Source organism: Lonchura striata, chromosome 20 (genome assembly GCF_046129695.1).
Source record: "Lonchura striata isolate bLonStr1 chromosome 20, bLonStr1.mat, whole genome shotgun sequence".
Classification (NCBI taxonomy): domain Eukaryota; kingdom Metazoa; phylum Chordata; class Aves; order Passeriformes; family Estrildidae; genus Lonchura; species Lonchura striata.
Window position 1 is genome coordinate 987034 of NC_134622.1, and position 25072 is coordinate 1012105.

At 50.7% G+C, this 25072-nt stretch overlaps 1 protein-coding gene across 3 annotated transcripts in view; it reads right to left on the bottom strand.

Annotated features, from left to right (window-relative positions):
- HIP1 (huntingtin interacting protein 1) overlaps nucleotides 1-19628 on the bottom strand; it is a 44197-nt gene extending 24569 nt beyond the window's left edge. For 2 of the 3 annotated variants that reach the window (XM_077787459.1, XM_021540378.2), the window contains exon 1: nucleotides 19461-19628. In XM_077787459.1, coding sequence (XP_077643585.1) covers nucleotides 19461-19577 — 117 coding nt within the window. In that variant the 5' untranslated portion in view covers nucleotides 19578-19628. Of the gene's footprint in view, nucleotides 1-18273; nucleotides 19233-19460 lie in introns of those variants that run through there. The other variant, XM_077787458.1, reaches the window with a different exon arrangement.
- Between the last annotated feature and the right edge of the window lie 5444 nt (nucleotides 19629-25072).

Sequence of the window (25072 nt, forward strand, 5' to 3'; positions counted from 1 at the left end):
CCCACTCACAGGCTTTGTGCTCCCAGCATCCCTACTCAATCCCCCAAATCAAAATCAGCTAATCATCATTAACCTTATTTTTCCAAATCAAGCTTTCAGACCAGCTCCCCCCTGAACAAAGTGCTCAGCTCAGGGGGAAGGTATCTAGGGTCACCTGCACAGCCAGGACATCCAAGTATTTGAGGCCACGGCTGCAGTGTGGTTCCTCATGGCTAAGCTGCTCCAGCTAGCAAAGTTCACAGTTTAGACACCACCAGGAAGCACTTGGAGCAAGGGCAGAGAACTCCAAATCCATCTGGCTTCACAGCATGGGGGGAGAGCTTCAGCCAGGACGCAAAAATTAGAGCCAAGGCAGCTTGAGGAGAAAATCTGGAAATTAACTTAAAAGCAATTTTGGGAGGGTCCTCAGAGCAAAGGGAAACCCCAGTTCCAGAGAATCCAGGAAAGCTGGAAGCACTGAGCAGGAATGACAGCATCCAACCAATCCAGGGCTGAAGAAAGGCTGGTGCAGCCTATGGGGATAAATCCCACCACTTCAGGGATCCACTGAGGTAGAAGGAATTTCATGCTCTTCCCAAAGGAGTTCCTTGCTGTAATTCACTGCACCACTGTGAGGATACAAGGGTGAAAAGGCATTCCTGGGGGTGCTCTTGGGTTATTCCCAGGTGGTCTCATGAAGAGAGGGGATACACAGAATATCTCCCAGTTAGATGGGCAAATCCAGGCTTCATCCCAGACTCCAGAAAACCTCTCCAGGGCTGCATCCTATCTGAACAATTTGGGATGCACTTGCAGAGGCCCTAGCAAGCCTCTATAGGTGGAATGGAGGGAATTAGAAGGGATGCACTGATGCTGCACCAACTGCAGGGCATCACAGGCACTGCCTCCACTGGGGTAGGAAGGAGCCTTTCCCACAGGGAATAGGGAAGGCAAAGTGATGGCTGCTTCCCTGGAGAACCAGGGAGGAGGCAGCTCCTTGCTTCACCCTGTCCTCTGAGGGCCTTCATTCATCATCCTCTGGTCTGATCTGGAGAGGTGCAGATCCCTCCTCTCCCCGTGGCTGTACTGAATCTACTTGGGTGCTTCACTCCATGTCCCTTTTCTCCACCCGGGAAGCACTCTCCACCCTCCTGAAGCTCTGTGGCTCTCCTACCAGCTTCCAGGATGGGATGCGTGGTCTGGATCACGATGGATGAAGAAAGAAGATACATTCAGCATCTTCCCCCAGCTGCTGGAGGCTCTGCAAGCAGCTTTTAATCTCTATTTCAGCAATCACCTCTCATTAAAATGATGGGAATTAGGGTAAAATGTCTCAGCAAGTGTGGCCTTTTGTCATTGCAGCCTAGAGAGGCTCCTCAGAACGCTCCCCAAGGCTTTGGCTTTTATTGCTTTTTACATCTCTGATTTCTTTTGGAGCAAATCTCTGCCTCATCTGCTCAGGATGAGAGTGGGAAGCATGGACCAAGCTGCTCCAGGGAGCATTTATGTGCCTCTGAAAGGTCTCCTTCCCTCTTTTTTCCTCTCCTTCTGTTCATTTTACCAAGTCTAAAAATACTCCACTAAAAACCCTCTTCCTCTGCAGCCGCCTCCCTCCTGGATGACTAATAATATATGTTGCTCCTTCTTGATCTCTCTGTATTTCCCAAGTCTTTCCCAAGGGAAGGAACCAAATCAGGGCTGTGTTCTCAACCAACTCCTTGGATTCAGACTCTAAAATTAATTTTCCTCAGAGAATGGTATTTTTTCCCAGCTCCTTCAGTGTAGCAGCAGTTTAAACTCACCTCCCCAGCTCACAATAAACGAATCCTGCTCCATGGCTTACACCTACCCAATGCTGCTGCAATATTGTTCTCATATGGGAGCTCCAGGATCCTGTCATTTTCAGGACTCTAGGGAGACTAGCAGGTTCTCTGGGAAAACCACCAAGCACTTGGAAAACTATTGTCTGTTCTTTTCAGGTTTCAGTTCTTCCCAGCAGATTTCCAGCCCTGGAGCATGCCCTTGGGGAATATGCTGTGAAGGCTGGGTTAGGCTGGGTTTGGTGTCTGGTCCTTGGAGCTGGGTGACCAGCACTGGCTGTGCAAGGAGTTTGCATTTTAGGAACAGGGGGTGAATGCTGGGCACTGGGGGTGTTTGGGATAGTGGGACTTAGTGGGGAAAAAAGCCATTGCCACCAATGTGGTGACAGCAAGGTGAGTTTTTTCTCTGAGTGGGATGTTACAACACTGTAACATGGATTGGCTTTCCTGCACTGCTCCATGTCTTTCCAAAACAGAGCCAAGACCTGCACCAGGCACATTCCCTACTGCCAGCACCACATCATGGATTAGTCAGGATACAGGGATGGAACAGTACTGGCAAGAGCTGGAGCTGTGATCAGTTTCTCTTGACTCAGATACTGTAGTACAGCCAAATCCCTCATGGCTCAGCCCACTGTGATTTTCCAAAGAGATCCATCCTTTGGAAAACCCTCATGCTGACACTGCTCATGTAAAAATGTCCCCAAATGGTCACAGACCTGGTGTACCAGCTGCTGCCAGCCCCAATCCTGTACTGCATGGAGGCAGATTTAAAGGGTGTTTGGCTGCTCCAACACTTCTGGAAATCCCCCTGGCCATCTAATGCCCAAATACCTTTGCAAATCTTTATTAAGGAAAAATATCTGCTTGGGAGAAGTGCTTAAAAAGCTCAAAGCAATTTCCAAATCCTTGTAATACCACAGTTTCCTGGGCATGTGAAAGTGAGAGGAAAAAGCAGATCAGGCTGAAGCAAGCCCAGGGCCAGGGCTGGTGGCTGTGCCCAGGGCTGTGCATGGAGTGCCAGGGGTTATTTCAGCATCAAGCTCCTCCAGCTGCTCAGCATGACTGGAGCAGCAGGGAAAGCAGGGAGGAGAGCAGCCCTTCCACATCCCCCCTGGCAGGAGATCCAGGAGGGCTCCCAGGGCCCATGGACAGAGAGTTGTGGGTGAAGCTGCTGCTTGCCCGGCAGGGAGCCAAACTCCATTATCTCTCCTGCCTTTACAGGAAGCCACTTGGTTGAGCTGTCAATATAGAGATTGTCTTAAAAAAAAAAAAAAAAAAAAAAAAAAAAAAAATTCGGGGTCATGGTGCCATTATCGATCATTTGATATTTTTAGCTCCCTGTTCAATCCATCCTTGTTGGTGTTACAGCACTCACACAGTCCTCTGGAACACGGCTCAGTGGGGCCACTACAAGGTAGGCAGAAGCTCGGAAAGCAGCAATACAACGCCAACAAGATTAAAAATGCAAGACGGAAAGAGAGAGGTGGGGTAAGCAACATCCTCCCCGCTTGCTGCTTCCAGCTCCTGCCAATGTTGCAAGGAGACACAGATAGATCACCCCATCCAAACCAGAGGCAGATGAAACTCCTGTTCCCTACCTGGTGTGGAGGGCTGGGAACCCATAGAAAGGTTGAGACTGAACTGAGTGGTGCCATCAATGGGCTGGAGGGAAGGGAGGGCATCCAAAGGGAGCTGGACAGGCTGGAGAAGTGGGTCCATGGGAGCCTCATGAGGTTCACTCAGGCCAAGGCCATGATCATAGACCTGGGCCGGGGTAAACCCTAATGCCAGCACAGACTAGGGAGGTCTGTGAGGATAACCACCCTCAGCATCCTTCTCCATCCACGGGGCCATTTACTCCCAGCAATGGCCCCCAATGTTGTCCTCTCATCTCTGCTTGCAGGCCTTCCACATCCTGGATCCACGGATTCCATTTCTCATCATTGTCAATTCCATAGTGATTCAGTGTATTCTACCATCACTGATTTCCTAAATGGATGGATGGATGGATGATGGATAGATGGATGGATGGATGGATGGATGGATGGATGGATGGATGATGGATGGATGATGGATGGATGGATGGATGGATGGATGGATGGATGGATGGATGATGGATGGATGATGGATGGATGGATGGATGGATGGATGGATGGATGGATGGATGGAAATGACCCTGTAGAGGACTGGGGGATTCTGAAGGGTGATAAATGGGACATGATCTAGCCACGTGTGCTGACAGCCCAAAAAGCCAAGCATCTTCCGAGATCTCCCCTGGGCCTGTACCTCTGGGGTCCCAGCACAGGACAATGACAATGATGTTAAACTGAACAAGGGTGGGGTCAGGTTAGAGATGGGGGAGAAATGTTTGACCATGAGGGAGGTAAAGCGCTGGCCCAGGTGAATGATGGCAGTGGGATGTAAACCTGCACACTTAAGCTCTATGTGACAACTTTCTCATCATTGCAGATGTCTCCTGGCTCCCCTGCAGCCCCATCCTTACATGCAGTTTATCTGGGAACCCTCCTAGGAACCCCAGGCTGGCTCTTCCTTTGCACACACACATTGCTCTGCTGTGGTGTCACTCCCTTCTCGCCTGACACTGACACCACTGAGATGAGCCAATACCCAGAAGAAGGAAGCAGGGTCAGCAAAGAAGACAGCTGCAGTGGGAACTAGTTCATCCTGCCATGTCTGACCCTCGTGGCTCCCTGGGCTCACAGGGACTGGAGCTCCAATGTCACACACCACCTTGCAAGCCCGAAAGTTTACAGGTGTCAATGCCCCCAGCAGCTTTCCCCATCCACAGGGATGTTTACCCCCAGCCATGAGCCCACTGACTCCCACATCAACAACCCCCAACTCTGTCCTCCTTTCTCTACTTACTGCCCTTTCATACCTGGATCAATGTCACTAGTGACTCAGAAGATGGTTGATAAATCATAGAATCCCAGAAGGATTTGGGTTGGAAGGGACCTTAAAGCCCATTTCATTCCACCCCTGCCATGGGCAGGGACACTTTCCACTATCCCAGGCTGCTCCAAGCTGTGTCCAACCTGGTCTTGGGCACTTCCAGGGATGGGGCAGCCACAGCTTCTCTGGGCAACCACCCTTGCAGGGAAGAATTCCTCCCTAATACCAATCCAAACCTATAATACCCAAGCCATTCCCCCTCTCTTTCAGTTTGAAGCCATAAAACACATCTCCAACTAATTTCCTTTTAAAGTTGTCAAATTCTGCCCTGGAGACTCCATAAATGGGGAGCTGAGGCTTCACATGACACACAGTGCCAGAACACATTCAGCATCTGCCCTTGGGTGCCTTCCTCCCTCCCCCAAAGTATAGTGAGGCCCTTGTGAATTTCCAAATATTTGCCTTAGGTGATCCTTCCATTGCCTCATCAGAGGAATCACTTTAATTACCTGCTTTTGCTTGCGCCTAGAATTGAGACAGTAGGGCCTGACAATGCCAAGTGTGGTGCTCAGCTCAGTGTGAAGCCTATAACCACCTGCCAGGAGCTTGCCACACCATCCCCTGAGCCTTATATCCATGTGAACCCGGAGAAGGGAGCAGGAAGCTGTGTGGATGCTCCAGTACAGGCACACACACCTCAGCACCTCCCTCAAGTGCTAAATGCAAGCAGTTTGTTGCAGATGTGTAGCAAAGGGGGAACAAACTCGCTTGAAGTGAAACCACTGGATGCAATAGGTTGGGAAATGCCACAGCACATGTTTTTCCTGCACCAGACCATGTCCTACAAGGCCAGCCCCTGCCTGCAGCCCCCTCAGCAGTGCTGGGATGGTGGTGGGGACGTGGGTGCTGTGCCTGCCTCTGGCTAATAGGCAGCAGTTAAGGTATTTATAGGAAATAGGCAACATCCTTCCATCCTGGGGACAGTTTTCAGCCCTGAGCTTGTTCCTGTTTAAGTGCCGTGTGGTTGCAGGGGGAGGTTGGAGAAGAGCAGGCAATGCTGGCCCACAGTAGTGCTGCCTCCTCCTAGTGCTTCCACAGGTTTGGCTGCTTGCTTTGGCCCCAGAGGCCACTTCCCAGCTCTCTCCCCCCATCCCAGCTACCGAGATGCTGTCCACTTCCCCATGTCCCAAACAGCTGCTTCCCAGAAAGGCTGTGGAGCCATGCACTCTGGAGAGCTGCAGGTTTGCAGAGAGGTCAACTGCTGGGCTCCCTCCCAGCAAACCCAGGAGGATCGGGGTCCTCCGAGTTGAGTCCAAGGGGAAAAAGGTTGGAGCAAATAGGTGTCCAAATGACAGCTAAAAAATGACATGGTAAATTCCCTGCCTGGCATCCCCTCCTATGCACCAGTGCCAGGATGAAACCCCATCCTGGGGTGAACCTTGAAGGGCGCAGCCCCTCTGCTCTGGAGCCAGGCTGGAATACCTTGGGGTGTTCACTTGGAGAAGAGAAGGCTCTAGGGAGACTTAGAGCCCATTCTTCTGCCTAAAGGGCCTCCAAGAGAGCTGGACAAGGACTTTGGACAAGAGCTTGGAGTGACAGGACAAGGGGGAATGGCTTCCCACTACCAGAAGGCAGGGATATATAGGATATTGGGAAGAAATTCTTCCCTGTGAGCGTGGTGATGCCCTGCCACTCCCTGCCCAGAGAAGCTGTGGCTGCCCCATTCCTGGCAGTGTCCAAGGCCAGGCTGGGTAGAGCTTGGAGCAACCTGGTCTAGTGGAAGGTGTCTCTGCCCATGGCAAGAAGTGGAGTGAGATGGTCTTTAAGGTTCCTTTCAACCCAAACCATTCCAGGATTCTCTGCTATGCAAGTTCAAGCATTCCTTGTGTTCTTTTAGTAGTCCCTGCTTCCATGTCCAACACCTCTCCAGTGCCTGTGGCTGCTCCTGCACAGGTGATGCTCCTGCAATAGCCTCATAACTTTGCCTGGCTGAGAGCACCTGGCAAGCTGCCTGCCCCCGGGGTGTCAGAAGGGCCTGGGAAGCCTGCAGGGCTGGAGCAAGGATCTCTGCTCTGACCAGGGTGGAGCCCGAGGTGGAAAAAACCCGTCACATAAAGGAAACTGTGTTTCATGTGTTATTGCTGTTTGAGATGATTGAGGGGAATAGCAGGCATGATTCCATGCAAAAGGTTGCAAAATCCTTTCCTGACATATAAATATTTTGTTTTCTTCCTTTTCCTTGTGTGGAAATAAACACCACTGGCTGGAGCACTTCCAGCATACCCTTAGGTTTACCCAGCCCAAGGAGAAGGGTTGCACTGTCCTGCTCTGGCCAGCCCCTCCACCGAGGCTAGAGGGGCACTAAGAGCATGAAACCAAGCTCCAGGTGTGGAAAACATGCGTGTGCCTACTGGGACCATTGGGAAAACAGATGGGAGGCACTTGGAATAAGCACAGGCTACAAGAAGCAGCTCCATCGGGAGCTTTTCTGGCAGCAGGGGATGCCTCTTGTGCTGGGAGCCACAGATTCTCCATGGCATGGGGGGCATCCCCCATGTGTAATTCCACAGTGGAATGGGCTGGGCATGGATGGCTGTGTCTGCCACTCTGTTCCCTGCCTCCTCAGGCCCTATGAGCAGGATGATACATCTTCCACACAGGGATGAAGGTAGGGAGAGAGGTGCCTGAAGGGCCCTGCACCCCAGGGATGCCCCTGCTAGAGTTCATCAGGGCAGAGAGAAGGGCAGCTGTTGCCCTGATTTTTAAAAGTGTTAAGTTTTCTTTTATAGTTCTTTTGAAAGTCTTTAAAGTTCTCATAAAACTTCTTCAGACTTCTGATCTGTTTATATATTTCTACTGGAGTTCTCACACACTGTTCATGTAAATAGTAATTGTTTTGCATTCTTCTTTGTGGGAGGAGAGAATTGATGGACTGTTGGTTTGACCAGTGTGGCTGGAGAGGTGGTAATTCCATCCTCCAATCCACGGTCACTTCTGGAATTCTATAAATATCAGATGCTCAAATAAAACACTCTCTTTTTTTGGCCTTTGAATTTACCAAGCATTTGTGTACTTACTTCATGTCCAACAGCAACAGGCAGCCCCAGGATTTCCATGTTGTTCCAGGAAAGCAGGGGGTTTAATGTGGAAGGGAAATCTCTGCTCTCAAATGCAAATCACAGGAGCACACACAATACCACTGACACTGGCAGAGTGTCATAGGGGACATCCAAACACCAGGAATTGGCTCTGGTCAGCCCAGCCCAACACAGGGCACCCTGGTCCTCATACCCCCAGCCACTCCTCTGGCACATCCGCCTGCTAGAGATATATTGGACTGGGAGGTGACAGGGTCGGGTGGAGTGACACAGGGACAAGGCTCCTGGGACACAAAAGCCCACAGGAATCAGAGCAGCCTCGGTGAAGGTGATGAATGGCTAAGCCAGGCACTAGCCCGAGGACCTGGGAACTGCACCCAGTAGTGCAGTAGTTTCTTCTGTGGAGAAAATCCTTCGTGTTCCAATGATGTTCAGGGAATCAGAACTTTTTGGTTTTTTATTTGTCACATTTCTAGATAAATAAAGAAAAATGTGCAAGAAATCTGCTGTATGATATTATCAGAAACAACCCAGAGAGCCCTGAGCACAGCTTAACCACCATGACCAGTTCCTCTGCTGTACCCTGGTAAGGCAGAGAAACAAATCCATGTGGGGACAATTGGTGGGAATGTCCAAATGCTGCTTCTTTCTGGAAGAGCATATTGAACCTAAACACAGGACCAGGAACATCTGGAGGGGACAAGCAAACACTCAGGCCCTGAAACCAGGCTGTGGGACCAGCTGGGGATTGCTGTGGCAGGAGCTAAGCACTATCCTTACCCTCCAGGGCTGGGAAAGATGGAAATACCCATAGGAAGAAGCAGAAGACCTCAACCATGGCTACATACCCTGATTATAAGATGCTGGCTATTTCCCCAAGCAGAAATCACAGCTCTTTCTGCTGCAGCTGGAAAGAAAGAATCCCTTGGAGGTGCTGGGAATGGGTATCCAAAATTTGCTTATTATTCAACAAAAGGGCCTGACTTCACCCCTCTGATAGGAATCCATAGTTCTTGGCATTCCCACCACATGAAATTTTTTTTTCCCTGCTGATGGGAAGAGAAGTTGGATTGCAACTACTCCCAGAGTTAGTGAATGCCGCAGAGAAGGAGGGAAAAGGGTTAAAATTATAAAAGATCTAAGAGGGACACTGGCTAATTGTCATTTCCAAGTGATGACTGATTAGAAGAAAGATTGGTTCCGATTTGATCCTAGACCTATTTTTCCCTATCATATCCCATTCCCAGCTCACAGAGATGTTAGTGCACACACATGGCACTCTGGAGGCTGATAGGCAAGGGGCAGCAGGGACCCAAAGTGGTTCTGTGCTAAAAAAACTCTCAGAGAGGAGATTCAGCTAGGATATGCCCCACAATGGTATCCAGGTATTAAGGGATTAATGGAAAAGTCTAGACATTACACAGTTAATTATACCCTGCTCCTAAGGGAGAGAGGAGCCAACCCCAGGATGCTGTGGATGCTGTGCCAGGACAGCTCTGTCCACATGCCCCTGCCCCAGCATAGTACCACAACAAAAATCCCAGATAATAATGGGCTGAAACCACAGGTTTTGTCCAACAATTTCTACTCTTTCCTTTTCTCTGGTTTATTTGTGTTTGTGCTGCTGCCAAAGCTTTGCTTCCCTCTCTGTAGGCAGAAATTGATGGATATTTAGTCTGAGCTCTTTGCTCAGAAGCTTTGGCTGGTACCTGATTGCTCCTCCATCCCCCAGACACTACTAATTCCTCAGGAGTTCTCCTGCTAAACCAGCTGTATTGAGGGGTGAAATCTGGGGATTATAGAAAACACAGGCAGGGATGACAGACCCCGTTTGCTGGGAAAATAATCCCAAGGGGGTTCAGTGGTTGGTGTGAGGGCACTGGAAATAAGGCAAAGGAGAAAGAGGATCCAATGTGAATGGAAAAAATGTGGATTGGTTCACAGTTCTGTGCCTGTGGCAATGGAACTCTTTAAATTTGGACATTTCAGCTAAAAAAAAAAAAATCTGGAATGCAGGAGCAGAGAGCAGCCCTATTTCTAGCTGCGACTCCTCCCTGTGTGCTTGGCCTCCAAGACAACTCAGAAACTCAAGGCACTTCTTCCCGAGCTATAAAAAGAGCTGGAATGGGACTGCAAGAGCTAGGAAAACAAACAAGGGAGCAGTCTGCCCTTCTGTTGAGGACATAGGTAAAGCCAGGAGAGGGTCTGGCTCAACCCACCTTTTGAGGTGCCCCCAAGGAAAGAAAGTTGTGGGGCAAAGCAGAAATTCCAGGCTGGATCCCACCCACCAAAATGTTGTCTGTGCCTTGTCCCAAGGCACCCCACCACCTCCCACCCCTCCTGTGTGAGGAGAAGGTCTAGGACTGGCCCCATACATCACCTCAATACAATTCTGGGTTCCTTATGCTTGGGGAGGATCAAAGGTACCATGGTCATCAGGAATAGAGCATGGAGTGTCCTCTGGGACCACAGGGTGGAAGGAACTTCACCAAAACACATATCCCCTTTCCCCAGGTTGCTGAAAGGGTTAACAGCCTCACCTGACACCTGCCCCATGAATCCCAGCAGGACTGGACAGACTATGTGAGTTCCAGGTGGCCATAAAATTCAGCACAACTCAATACTCACCTTTGCCCTCTCCAGACAAGTATTTACCTCTGCAGAAGCAGCCAAACCTTGCAGACTGTTGGAACATTTCATTCCCATTAGTGAAGTGCACAAAACATTCCTGGCTGGAAAAACACCAGCAGGTCACTGACTGGGAACAGCACCACCAGAAGAGATGAGTTCTTCAGTGCTTTCACCGACTTAGTGCAGAAGAAGCATCTCTTCTGGCACAGCCATTCCCAGCTTCAACACTGACTTCTTCAACACCCAAAAAGTCAAAGTCTTCCTCTGCCACTACCTCAGCATTCCCTTAGGACCTCAGAAAATCTCCTCACACCACTAATTGGTGCTATGGGACTTTCCTCCTGAGCAGCTCCAAGGGTTGTAGAGCTGGACTGGGTAGTCCATATGGAGCAACCAAAAGTTGGCACACTTGGTAACCATGGCTCAGGATGAGAGGGACAACAGATGGGACCAGAGGGCATCGCCTCAAGCTAAACCAGGGGAGGTTCAGGTTGGACATCAGAAGGAATTTCTTCATGGAAAGCATTGTCCAGTATTGGAAAGGGCTTCCCAGAGAGGTGGTGGAGTCCCCATCCCTGGAGGTGTCTAAGGAATGACTCAACATGGCACACAGAGCTCTGGGCTGGGTGACAAAGTGGGAATCAGTCACAGGCTGGACTCAATGACCTGGGAGGTGTTTCCCAATCCAAAGGATTCTGTGATGCCCATGGATCAGCAAGGTGAGGGCTAGCACCAGTGTGATGATCTGCCAAGCCCATGGAGATGCCAAAGTGCTGATCCATGATTTATTCAGTGGGATGCAGAGGTTGCATTTAGTTCATTTAGAGGTAGGATGCAGAGGTTGTGGATGAACTGTGACTTCACCGAGATCAGGCTGGGGATCTGAGAGTTGTATCTGGCTTGTGCAGAAGATGCCAATTGATCTATTCAACAGTTAAACAGAGCCCTCCTGTGCCCAGGAGCTTGATCCTAGAGAAAGATGTCTCTGCCCATGGCAGGGGACTGGGACCAGATGATCTTTAAAGATCCTTCAGCCTAACCCCAATGTTTTAGAACAGTCTCTTAGTACATGGAGCTGCCTTTTGTAACTGCGGAATCTCAGTTCCTTCTTTGGTGGGACACTTCTCCAGCTTGCCATGCCTCACAACAATGGAGAGCATGTCCCAAGGGTTGGTTGTGGTTGTGGTTGGTGTTGTGTGATGAGGATGGGATCAGCTCTGTATCTGCTGCAGAATCAGACCCTGGCCATGGCTTCCAGCATCTTCAGGCCAACACAGGGTGTCAGTCCCCGCCATGGGCTGGGAATGTCCATTAGCTTGGTCCTGGAGACTGTGCCCTCCACAGTACTTGGCACTCACTCACGAATCCCCTCCTGCCCCTTGGTTGTGCCAGTTTGGTGCTCCAACAAAAAGGTGCCTTTGTTCCCACCAATGCAGAAAGCACCAGTCCAGTGGCTGGGAACACTGTGCACTGAAGAATCGGGCAGCTCTAGAGTTGCTCTAGCTGTACTCAGCTCATAGGGAGGTTGCCAGGCTGGTTTGATGGTTTGGCCATCAAAGTCAGGTTCAAGGGGACCTGGGGTTGCCCCAATGTGCCATACTTGAATCTTGAAGTGAAGAAGATCCTTTATTGCTTGGCAGTGGAGCAAACTAATAAAATCCTGCTGAGCTGTGGCTACTTTATTCCAAGACTTCCATAATTTTAGATGCTATTTTTACCTAGTCTGAGTGGTAGCCAGCTTTGTGTTATGACACCAAATCCCAGTTTAACACTATTAGCCTTTGCCCTTCCCAGGTGGATGCTTAGTCCTGTTGTGCCAAGTGCTTGCCATGCAGGAACAAGGAAACTTCCATCAGGGAAAGGGATCCTTTGGGAGAAGTGGCTTCTTTTGCCAGGGCCAGGCTGGAGACTTGCTGCTTATTGCTACCATTTGTCTTTTTTATTGGAATAAAAGACGGATGTGAGCAGCTCATCACCCTCGAGAGAGACTGTGGCATCGTGCTTGGTTTGAATTAGTAGATGCTGGTTGGAAAATAGTTTTTTCCAGTTGCCATGTTCACATGGAAGTGAACAAGAATACAGGATTTAGTAAGCGCAAACTGTGTTGCAAAGTGCTTCTGCCAGAACCTCAGGGAAACCCAGGAATTGTCCCCTCTCCTCTTAAGAGCCCAGAAAACACAGGATAGCATCAGTGGGGAGACCTCAGCAGTCATGGCCCAGGGGGCCTAAAGAGCACAAGGAAATCTTGAACTCACATAGCACAGCATACTGGAGTGGTTAAGGGACCTTAAAGATCACCCAGTTCTACCCCCTGCTATGGGCAGGGACACCTTCCACTAGAAGGAAGACCAGGGTGCTCCAAGCCCCATCTAACTTGGCCTTAGACACTTCCAGGGGTGGGGCAGACACAGCTTCTCTGGGCAACCTGTGCCAAAGTCTCACCACCCTCACAGCCAGGAATTCTTCCCAGCATCCCATATCTATCCATTCTCTGTCAATCTGAAGCCATTCCCCCTTGTCCTGTCACTCCAGCCCCTTCTCCAAAGTCCCTCTCCAGCTCTCCTGGAGACCCTTTAGGCACATCTCCCTACAGCCTTCTTTTCTCAAGGTGAACACCCTCACCTGTCTCAGCCTGTCTCCAGAGCAGAGGGGCTCCAAGCCCTAGCACATCTTTGTGGCCTCCTCTGGACTCGCTCAAACAGCTTGACTTTAATTCCTCGAATTGTCCAAAGCCAGGCTGGTCTCTCCTCTTGGAGCACCTGGTCTGGGAATGTGTCCCTGTCCATGGCAGAAGTAAAACAAGCTAAACTTTCAGGATGCCTTCCAACACAACCTTCTCAGTGAGTCCATAATAAACTCTTCAGTGTCTGTGTATGCCTTGAGAGAATAATTCACCTTTCTACTGTGGACTGGGACCATTTACTCAGCTCTGTGATTAGCCTGGAACAGCACACAATGTATAATTAGTCCAGCTGTGGGCTGGACTTGCACATCCGGGCTAAAACACTGGCTGTGCTGTCTATATCTACTGTCACCCGGGGAACAGGCTGTCCCCAGGAAGTTTTCTTACTTGGTGACTGCAAAATAAATCAGCCAAGCTGGTGGCAGGCATGAGGGCCAGAATCTAGCCCTTCCTCCAGCCCTCATGCTGCTGTATGATCTGAGGCTGCTGACCCTCTGTCCCAGGTTCAGAGGGTACAGGGATGAGGATGGGCACAGAATCCAGGTGCTGGAGCTCACTCTGCAGTGTCATGTGCTGGACAGTGCAGGTGATGCTCATCCTGGTTGCATGTCACGTACATGGCATGATGCAATGAGCACCTTCTCCCCATCCTTTGATTCTTAGTCTTTCAGCCAAAATTGTCCCTCCTGCAGCTCCAGCCCCTGTCCAGAGGTTTTTACTTCTGGGAAAGCAAAGTTGTGATGAATCACCCTGTCCTCATGACAGGTGTCCACATCCCACATGCCCTTCCTGACTGTTTTCGCTGGACTTGGGTCACGGCCAGGGGCAGCAGAGGGGACCACACTCAGTCCAGAGTCCTCTGATGGGGAATTTAGTGAAAACCCCGCTTTCCTGGCTGTTTCTCCTCAGCTCTACAGATGGATGGAGTTAAATTGGATAAATTTCAGAGGGCAAGAACCCATCTGCACCCCTAGGACAGGACATCCTTGGTGAGGAAGTACATGCTGAGTGAGAGGGAAAGGGGTTTTTGGGGCAACAATATCCCCTAGCATCCCTGTCTTCCCACTCAGCCTCTGGTGTAATTCAGGGCAAGGTTCTCCCTTGCCACTTGGTGGTCCAAAACTATTATGTTTTCCCAGGTACAGAAGCTCCTGGACTTGGTGCCAGTACTTTCAGCACCAAATCTATTCATCCTCCTGAGGCTTAGCTGCTTCTGGAGTCAATCCCCTCATTAAAAAAACTCAGATATTTCTGCATCTAAAATAGATATTTCTATATCTAAAGAAAACCTCCTAAGCCACTCCATCCCTGTGTGCACTAATAAGAAAAGCAGCCCCATATCTGGTACGGGGCAAACGATTTTCTTTCCCTGGGGATGGAAATAAGTTTCTAAGAGGGACTCTCTGAAAAGAGACGAGATGACCCATTACCTCACTGCTGAAGCTGCATTCAATCCCCAGCAGCTCTAGCTCCTAGTAAAAGCCAGGAGACCAAAAGCACACATAGCACCAAACCCAGGAGCTCCTTTTCCTGGAGATGAAAGGGCCATGAATTAATCCCCTGTAGCACCTACTCCCCCAGGATGAGCTCAGCTGTTGTCAGCCCTCGCACCCCACAGCCAGGGGCTATTTTTTCCTGTTCTTGCTAGTGTCAATATGTTTCTTTAAATATCTTTTCAGAGAGGCTGTATATATATAGCCCCACGCTGGTGCTTTGAAAGAAGCCTCATTTCCTGTGTAAGAACTGAATTTCTTGGCAAAGCTGCTTGTGGCTGCAGCATCTGAACCACAAAAACTGGTTTTTTTTTCAGTAGTAAATGGAATTTCCTTTGCAACTGCGAGTTCGACTGAGCTAGGTCTGATCTCTAATTAGCTGGGTTGCTGTGTCTGGAAAACACAGGACCATTTTCCCACTTATAAGAATGCTGGGAGAAAAGGATTAATTGCATTAATGGAGCTGTGATGGCGGCCCAGAGGTGACACAGCCCATGGTAGGGACAGGATGGGCACAATCTGCTTTTAACCTGTATTTGGCTGTGAAAAAGTTGGGTTGACATATCAAAAGAATTTATTAACTGACACTGAGGGAGAAAAAAAAATCAATTTCATTTGTGCCTGATACTTTTTATTTTGCACCATCTCTCTGCACCTGGTTTTAGAGAAGGCTCCTCCAGCAGCAAGGCAAGAAGCAAAACAGCTTTGCAGCCCCTGAGGGATGGCTCATGGATACTAAGGACATTAAAACCTTCCAGAGCAGAAGTGGCATCAGCTACATTCAGAGTTCTGCATCTCCCTGGCATGGAAATGCCACACCTTCCCACTGGGAAATCCTTAGCAGGAGGATCTGACATCCCCAGCACCACCCTGGAGACTCTGATGGCAGGAGTGGAGATGTAGCCAGCAATCACCTTCTGCTGCAAATATGTCTTTGCAGGGTAATTTCTGAGCCATAAATTGCTTTTATTGTTGCACACAGTCCTAGGGACCATCGTGTAAATGTGCTAGAGGTAGTGGCAGCTGTGGGCAGTCCAAGTGGTCCCTGTTCCCCTTTGCTGCTCCTTGAATTTACCAGAAAAAAACGGCAGCCAAAGAACCTAAAATGTAAGTTTTTTAGATTTTCTGCAGGAATTTTAAAGAAGGATCTCCTCCCAACCCCCACCCTTGTCAGGATTCCATCCCTTGGAATTGTCCCTATGGCAGGGACCATGCTGGGCATGCAGCCTCATTGGATGGCATGAAGCCCCAGCAGCCATGAGCTCTGGGAAACAAACATGGAATTTCTGTAGCTCCTCCACAGCCCTGGGCACTGTCTCCACCTCATGTTCTCATCCTTGGGACACAGCACGGACTCAGGACAGGGCAGCCTGCAGTGGTGTGGGACATGATGGCTCCTGATGGAACACAGCTGGGCACTAGAGCAGTGCTCAGGATGGGAGACACAAGATAATTATTTGGTGACTTTGCAGCCCAGGAGATGACAACACACCAGCATAATATGCCACCTCCCTTCCACCCAAAATCCACAAGATGGGGACAAGGACTAAAGACCAGGGCATGTCCTACTACAGCTTTAATGTCACTTCCCTCAATTTTGATATCTGAGCGTTTTTGCCCAATGCAGTGATGAGTTTAAAAAAAGAAGGAACAAGTTGGTGCAGGAAGAGCTGAGCTGTGTAAGGATCTTTCGTAAGGATCTTTCCACACCTCCAGCCTTCCAGGAGTCAGCTGCTGCTTTGCTTGGGAATGTCATGTACCACCTCTGGGAGTCTGCAGTTGCACCTGCACTGATGCCCTGCTGGCCATATCCCTGCTGGGAATGAAGGGAAATAAATATCCCATGGCACTGCAAAACATGAGTGAAGGAGCAGGAGAGGCTGGGGGATCACCCCTGGAGCATCATCCCTGCCCCGCTGAAGTCCTGTGTCCTTCCAACCCTGACTTCACCCTCAACACTTTGGCTCATCCAATTGTTGAACACCCAGTCTTTGCCAACTAGCCAAGCACAGAAGGAATTTCAGTCCTTGGCTCCATCATGGCACAAGGATGTCTGCTGTGGACAATTACAGCATGGAAAGAGGAAGAAGGAGGGAAGGTCCCAAGGAGGGAAGATCCCAAGCACTACTCTAAACAAAGAAGACCTTCCCTGCAGAGCTCCAGCACCAGCGCATACCCCTTAATCCAACCAGGAGAACTTGGAGGGGATGCAAACTTCAGACACCATGTGAAACATTTATCTTAAAATGTGGCAGGATTTTCACTTTCAATGTTTTTTTCTCCTCCGTTAGTGATCCTTGCTGTGCCCAAAGATTTGTGCCAAGGTTGAGGTGGTGAATGGTGAATCACCACATGAAACATCAGCAAAGGGGGAACAGTCATTGCAACACTCATACTCCCTGATGGCAGCAGAACTGCAGGATTTGGTGTCCCTGTTGCTCAACTTCCTATGAAAATTATCAGCATCGACAGAAAAGGAATAGAGCAGTCCTTGGCTGTGTCTTGTTCTTCCTGAGCTGCTCTTGCCCAGCAGGCAGCAAGAACAGCATGAAAGGAACACCATGTCTGGGCATGTCCTCAGGTTTCCCACATTTGCATTCCCAGGAAAATCAATATACTTGCACAACTGTAGGAGCAGAAGAGAGGCCACCAGGAAATTTACTGCTGTTTGTCTGCAAGCCAACAGATGGAGGCTGTCAGGACAGAATTGTTGTGCAATGCAAATGCAATAACCACCATGGAAGCTTTCCACCACCAGAATATCCCACCACCATGGAACAATTCTAGCACCAGTTTACCACCACCACAGAAACATCCTATCACCACAGGAACATCCCACCTCCAGACCTCCCCACTACTAGGATGTCCTACCACCACCACAGCTTTGTAGGGTGCTCTTGTTCTTCCAAACTGAGCTCAGACCACAGAAACTGGGTGCTGCCAACCCAAGCAGGTGTTCCTCAGGCTCCCCAAAGGCCCATTTGGATACACTTTCTGCCTGTTTTAGCACTTTTACCCCAAAATAAGCGTTGCGATGTATGTGCTGCTGCCTTGAGACAGCCAGGATTGGGGGGAGGGAAGGAGTCTGTACATGCTAAAAACACAGGGAAATTTTTCATTTTAAAGCCATTTAACAGATGAAAGTTTTCTTAAAAGAAGTCACTTTCAAAAAGAAAAAACCCAAAGCCACAAAGTTTCTCTAAAAAAAAAACCTCAGAAAGAAGAAGTTGGACAAAAATTGTACAACCAAGACCTAACGGGTGCCTGGCAAGTTCTCTAAAGTGGAGAGAATTATGGGGAAAAAAAAAAAAAAAAAAAAAAAAAAAAGAGGGAGAAAAAATTAGTTAGAAAGGGAATTGCACGGAGCTGAAGCACAGAAGAAGAAAAAGCTAGACAAGGCCATGCTGTGTCATTAGTCTGGAAATAAGATGAGGAAGATGAAATCCAGCTCGTAGCAATGTGGGGAGTGGTGCCGCTCCACCACCCTCTCCACTCAGCCCTTCCCAGGAAACCACTAGCTCAGGGGGAGCCTGAGAGAGCTCCAGGCCCATCCGGCTGTTGCTGACACAACACGGAGCCAGAAGGTTCCAGGAGCAAACCAGTTCCATTCCTACCTTTAGCAGTATGAGTAAATAATTGATGTCTGAGGTAACCTGAGCGGGAAGGTGAGCAGAGCCTTGCACATGATCCTGCATCCAACTTCATGGCCTGGTGGGTTTTCTTCCTGCAAAACCCCCTCAGACATGATCCTTGGTGTTTATTTCCATCTCTAAGCCATATCCCATGTGTTGCTCCCACTCTGGGCTCATTCAAGTCTGCTTCCACTGGTCCCATTTCTACCCTTGCTCCTGCCTCAGTTTCCCTTCCTCTCCCACGGTAGGTCTGGACAGTTCTGCTTCACTGGTACTTTCCATCCCTGGACATGGAGCAGAGCCAAGCTGTCCCCAGCTCCCTCTGCCGCCATCCCTCTCTCTTCACTCCCCCCATGCTTTGATGCTTTATCCAGGCATATCCCCAGCTGCTCCAAGCACAGCCTTTCCCCAAATCACCAGCTTTTTCCACCAAAGCACCCCTACTGCCCTTCCAGTTTGGCTGCCACCTTTCCTCTGTGCAGGACATCAATCCATCACCTAAAACCTGAGCAAAGGGCCCCATCCACCCCCATACTCTGGATGCTGCTGACAGTGCCTCTTCCCAGGAGCCAACTGCAGGGACAGACCCTGTCCACACCTGGGGTCTCGGTGTGACACAGGAGCAGAACTGACTCCACTGGCCAAAGAGCCACTTCTGTGTTCCCTCCAGCCAGGGAACACAGGCTATGTGTGCTCAGGGAGGTTCCAAGGACAGGGTGGCACCGTCCTGGGCATGATGCCTGGCTGTGGCCGGGCTTGGAGACTTGGCAGCTCAGGCCAGCGGGTCAATGTTCCCTAGCCCCGCTGCTGGGAAGGCCAGGCTGAACAAACACTGCTGGGCTGGGGCATCCCGGCTGTTCCTCCAGGGCCGGCTCCAGCCCTAGCCACGAAGTCCGGCGGGTCCCCAACCCCGTCGCCCCAGGGCGACCCGCGGCCCTCCTCCGCCAATCCCCCCGACCTGCCGCCAACCCAGCTGCGCCCTTGCGCCAGCACCAACCCGCCAGGCAGCTCCATCTGGCTCTGGCTCACCCGGCTGGCCGCGCCCACCCAAACAACCTCGCCCACCTCGGGTAACCCCGCCCGCCTGGCACAGGTACGGGCGAGCCGTGCCCACCGCACCGCGCCGCGCCCCGGCTCGCCCCGCCCGTCAGCCACCGCCTTCCCCTCCTCACCGCTCGCATCCCCGCCCCGCCCCGCCCTGCCCGCACCTGGGCGCGCTCGAAGCTCTCCCGCTCGGCCTCCAGGCTGCCGCCGCCTGCCCGCCGGCTTAGCACCTTGGGCAGCGGGTTGGCCACCTGCTTCATGGTGCTGCTCACCCGCTCCATGGCCGCCCGACCCGGCCCGCCGCCCGGCCCGCGCCGCGCCGCCACCGCGGGCCCTGCGCCATTGGCCCGCCCGCCTGCCCCTCACGGCCCGCGGGCACCACCCTCCCAGCCGAGCCCCCCCCCACCGGCCCGGATTCTCACTCTCATTGGTTCATATGGACGTCAATCAACGCAAGCTCCCGCCTCCCCAGTCCCCCTGCTCTTTGCTCCGCCTTCAGGGGCCGCGCCCTTAGCACCGCCCACCCGAGCGCCGCGGCCACGCCTTTGCGCAGTTCCCTACTGTGATTGGTCCGCGGCCCTGCCGCTCAGACACCGGTGTCCCGCCCCGCCCCTCCCCTGTATGGGGCGCGGCGCCCCCTGGCGTCGGCGGACTGATCGGGACGCGCCGGGCCGAGCCCAGGGGCCGCCGTGGGCTCCGCCGGGCCCGGGGGCGGCCGCCGTGCACCGGCTCCGAGCCGCGGCTGAGCCCTCCGGGGCCGCCGTGCACCGGCTCCGAGCCGCGGCTGAGCCCTCCGGGGCCGCCGGCCGCCGAGCCCCGTATGGCTCCGTGAGGCTGCGGCCCCTCGGCCGAGCCCGGCGCGTGGCCACGGGGTGACCCGGCACCGCCGCCCCGTCCCCGCTGTCCGCCTTGGGCCGGGCCGCCCCTCACGGGTGTTCGTGGCTCCCCACGGCCTGGGCCGGGGGTGGGGAGGCGGCTCCGCCGGCTGTCAGCGCCAGCAGAGCCCCGCAGCCTGCGGAAGGGTCGTGTGAGGCTTTTCCCGTGTGGGATCCAGGCTGGGGGTGGGAGCTCTGCAGGGCATTGCTGCAGGCACAGCTGGCAGAGCCCAACAGGAAGTGTGTAGCATTGGCAGAGGGGCAAAATGTGGTTACAGGGGTCTGAAAAACGCCAATCATTTGGTTTTTAAAATTTTATACGTTTAATAATAATAAAATTGTTATAAAAATAATAATACAATTAGGGTAATAAAGTTTAGAGTTAGGACAATTACAAGACAATAAAAAGCAAAGAATTATGGATGTCCGGATGCTCTCATACACTAAGTCACGAAAAGCATGACTTGTGAACAAAGGAATCACCCTTAAACTAATACACTTGTTGCATATTCATACATCCTTTATGGTTATGCATACGTTCTATTTTAAACAAGAAACTCTGTTGTATGTCAACTGTTTCCTTTAATCCCCTGGCGTCTTCGAGTCTGAGAAAGGCCTGAAGAAATTAGCTTCTTCTCATAAGAAGCCATAAATTCCTCTCCTTTGGAAGATTTAGGTGTTCCTCGAAGCCAGTATCTCATTCCTAAAAAGAAAAGTCCCCCCACATACATAGTCTCTATTTTAACATTATGTTGTAACCTAAAACTACACTTAACACAATACGTAAGAGAATTAATACAGCATAACTTTCTAACATTACACATATAATATTCATTGTAACATTTGCGAAAAGCCAATCACAAATATGCATTTTTCACAATGGGGTCTGAAAAAGAAGAGAGGAAAGGTGAGAGAAGGATTTTGTTTCCCCTGGACTGTGTTTTATTATAACTTGATCTGGTCCTGTCACTCTAATCAGAGATTTTTGTAGCATTAGATTGGATATCAGGAAGGAATTATTGACTGTAAGGGTGGTTGAAGCCCTGGCACAGGTTGCCCAGAGAAGCTGTGGCTGCCCCATTGCTGGAAGTTACCCAGGCCACACTGCATAGGGCTTGGAGCAGCTTGGTCTAGTCAAAGGTGTGCAGGAGGTGGAACAGGATTGTTGGAAATTATACAACTTCTAAATTTTTAAACTAACTTTAGTCAGTGGTTTCGTTCATCTTTGCCCAGGAAGGGAATGGAAGTTTCTTTTCAAGAGACTGTTCCCTAGGCAAGGCCTGATGAGTTTAACATCTCAAGGGACTGGGAGTGCCAAAGGATGCACAAGAGATAAGCGACCATTAATGAACATCAACATCTGAACATCCTTCCTGTTGTGTCGGAGACACTTAGTCCAGGAAAAGATCATAAAAGAAGAATGAGGGCCCGATGAGTATCGAAGGTGAAGAGATCAATAACCAATAGGAAACCAAATTCTAAGAACTGTGTAACTTCAGACCAATAAACATTGAACCAATGAATCTCTCTGAGTTTTAACTGTATAAGTATGTAAAAATCTAGAAAAGAGACATGTGATGGAATTATTTTCTTTGCACAACCCAATGTGTGGATGAAATTACTTCTGTTGCACATCCTGGCCAGAACATCATCCTGGCCAGAATAAAATAACGCTTGAGTTCTCTAACATTAAAAATTGTTCAAAAGGTTTTGTTTTTCCTGCTGTTTAAGTGACAGGATGAACTTTAAAGTTTCTTCCAACTCAAACCATTCTGGGATTCTCTCAACCTGGCGAATTACTGGCTCCTGTAATTTTGACCAGGACTATCATCCTATTCCAGAGGTGAATTTCTCACTTGGAACATTTCTACAATACTGGGAGGAATTCCTTTTTTTTTTTTTTTTTTTTTTTTTTTTTTTGTTTTGTTTTGTTTTGTTTTGTGAAGAGACTGAAAACTGAATTCCCAGATATGGCAAATGGGCCATGCTGGGACTGTGCCAGCTGGGTTCCTGAATCCTTAAAAGCAGATCATAACAAATCAGTGACTTTGCTCCAGGTGGGGAGAAACTGTGCAAAACACTGCTGGGGTGATGGGGCAATCTGGAAACAGCTGTTTAGCATGTAGGCTGTCAGGAGCTCTTGTGTAAGCAATCCTCCCAGCATATCTCTCTTTTCTGACTTTTTCAGCTGAAATAATTGCCACACCAGGACCCTCCTGGAGCTGCCCAGCAGGGTGTGTGACAGCCTGTTTGCATCACAGGCCTTACCAGTCCCTGTGCATTGGACAGCAAATCCCAGCTGATGGGAAATGGCCTGCGTGGAGCAGCGAGACCATTCCTCCCACTTGTCTCAAGTGCCTGTCTGCATTGTCCTTAATGTACTTTCTGGAAACCTGCCTCCTTCCTTGGGGCTGCTCCCAGGGGAAGTTTAATGGGTTTGATTCATCCACTGTTGCAGCGAGATGATTAATAATTGAAGAAATTACATCATTGCTGAATAGAGATGGAGGAAAGGAAGAGCAAAGGAAGGGACTGGACAAAGGATAGTGGTGCCTTGTGATCTGGACCTCTCCCACCCTCCACCTCACTGGGAACATCCTGCTCCTGGAGCCCATGGCAAGAGACCACTAGGCTGAGGCTTGGTATAGCTGCTTCCTCCTACTGAAGAGCAGAGCCACATCCTCTTTGTCCCTAGCCAGGGCCCAGTGCTCATGCTGGGACCTGGGCAGGAACAGAGCAAGGTGCTTGGATGCGGGACAGAGCAGGCTGTTTCTACTGGCTGCTTCTGCCTCTCCCAGGAAGGGGCTGTAACAGGATAGAACTGGGATCCAGCCCATGAGCTGCTGGTCAGACCACCCTGGGCTGGCCTATTCCACGCAGCCTTTCTGCTGGAATGTGCTGTGGGGATTTGCAGGGATTTGAGAGGCTCCTTCCCAGTGGGAGAGAGTGCCTTGTTTTCAGGTAGTTGAGAGGGGAAGGCACAGAGCTGTTCCTGTGCAGCATCTGTTCCTCTGCCTCAGGTTCCATGGGGAGATGATGGGGAAGGGCTGAAACTGAGCAGGGTGGAGGTAGAGCAGGTTGGGCATTGCTCTTCCTCCCCAGCAGGTCCTTTTTGGAAGCCATGGCTGGGGTTCACCTGTTCTCAGAGTGCTCTCTCCTCACTCCTGTCCAAGAGGCTGGACTGAAGGGTGATAGCAGAGCCCCTCGTGGGGGTGTCTGGCCTGTGTGGGGACAGACATTGTCTGGACATGGAGAGGACCATGTGTGCCCTCTCTTTTTTCCTGCTCAGCAGTATGTGGCACCAATCAAGTACTGCTCAGGCCAGGCAGGTGGGACTGGAGCTCATCCTTCCCCTGTTGCAGGGCTCCGTAGGGCAGTTCCCTCTTTATTCTCCATGCCCAGAGGTTCCTGTCCACAGGATCCTAAAGGAGGTCTGCTCCCATTCTGTCAGGACACCCTTAACCCAAATGGGAAGGCCAAGTAACAGGAGTGGGACCAGAAGGGACTGCAGGGGCTATGGGCCCTGTCTGGGGCTCAGGGATGCACTTTTCATGGGGGCTGGGAGCTAGAGTCTGTTTTTATAATTCCCTCCCCAGCCAGAGCTGGAGAGTCCCAGGGTGCTGCTGCAACAGTCATCACCCTCTTGTGGCCTGGCCTGGGCTCAGGGAGAGGACAGATCCCCCTTGTTTCAACAGGAAAACAGAATCACAGAGCTCCACAGTCCTTCCTCTGTTATCCTGCTGGCTGTGCTGGAGTGGGCTGGCACAGGGCTCTGTGCTAAGATCCCTTCTCTTTCCACCTTGGAGGTGGGAAAAATGGATCCCAAATGGATCCCCTTCAGTCCCTTTACACATTCCAAGGCAGGCCCAGATGCAGCCCTGCCCTGGTGATGGGGTAATTTGCTCAGACTCTGGGACAAAAACAACTTCTGAGCCGAAGTATCCATCTGGAGAGGGCAGAGTAGTAGTCCAGACCCAGCAGGAGGGTCCTTGAGGAGCAAAGATTGTGCCAGGAGGAGCAGGCATGGAAGCATGGGGAGGATATTCATCTTTTGATACTGTGTTTTGAATGCTTTGGGCAAACAGATGTTGCTACTGAGTCTTTGCTTGTGCTCCCAAAGAGACCCTGGGCTGCTATGTGGGGCAGGGACAGTCTTGGTGCAGGATCTGGGAGGGCATTGGAGAGCACTGGAGACAGAACAAGGTGGGACTGGGAGAGGGTCTTGGACAGGACTGCTTGGCTAAGGTGCTTGAGGTCCAGTGGGGCCCTCACCTCTGTCCTGTCTGGGTCTCCTACTTTCTCAGGTGTTACAAGGAGGGCTGTAACCCCAAAACGTCATCTGCTGTGTTTTCTGCACGGAAGCCTCAGCAACTGCCTCTGCTTGCCCAAGAATTCAAAAGCAAAGCTGAAGAGGTTTCCAGATGAATCTGCAGAAGAGCTGAGCTCCACAGGGACACTGAGCTGCAGGGGCAGATGCCTAGGTGAGAAACCAGCTCACAAGCAGGACCTGGAGGTAGGGAATGTTTTTGCCACTTGCTGGAGAGTGTCCCCATGGCATGGCCAGCAGGTCCAGCTAGAGCACCCCACCGAGCCCAGGTCTCTTCCAAGGCAGGACATGGCAAGCCTGATTTCACATAATCAATGGGTTGGAAAAGACCTCCAAGATCATAAAGTCCAACCTATGACTGATCACCACCACGTCAATTAGACACTAAGTGTCACATCCAGTCATCTCCTGGGATGGTGACTCCACCACCTCCCTGGGCAGCCCATTCCAATGTCTGATAACCCTTTCTGTGAATAAATTCTTCTTAATTCTTCCTTTATTTCTGTGTTGGAAGCTTTGGCTGCCAGAGTTGGATTACTGAGGAAAGGATTTCAGTGTAAGACTTGGGATGTAA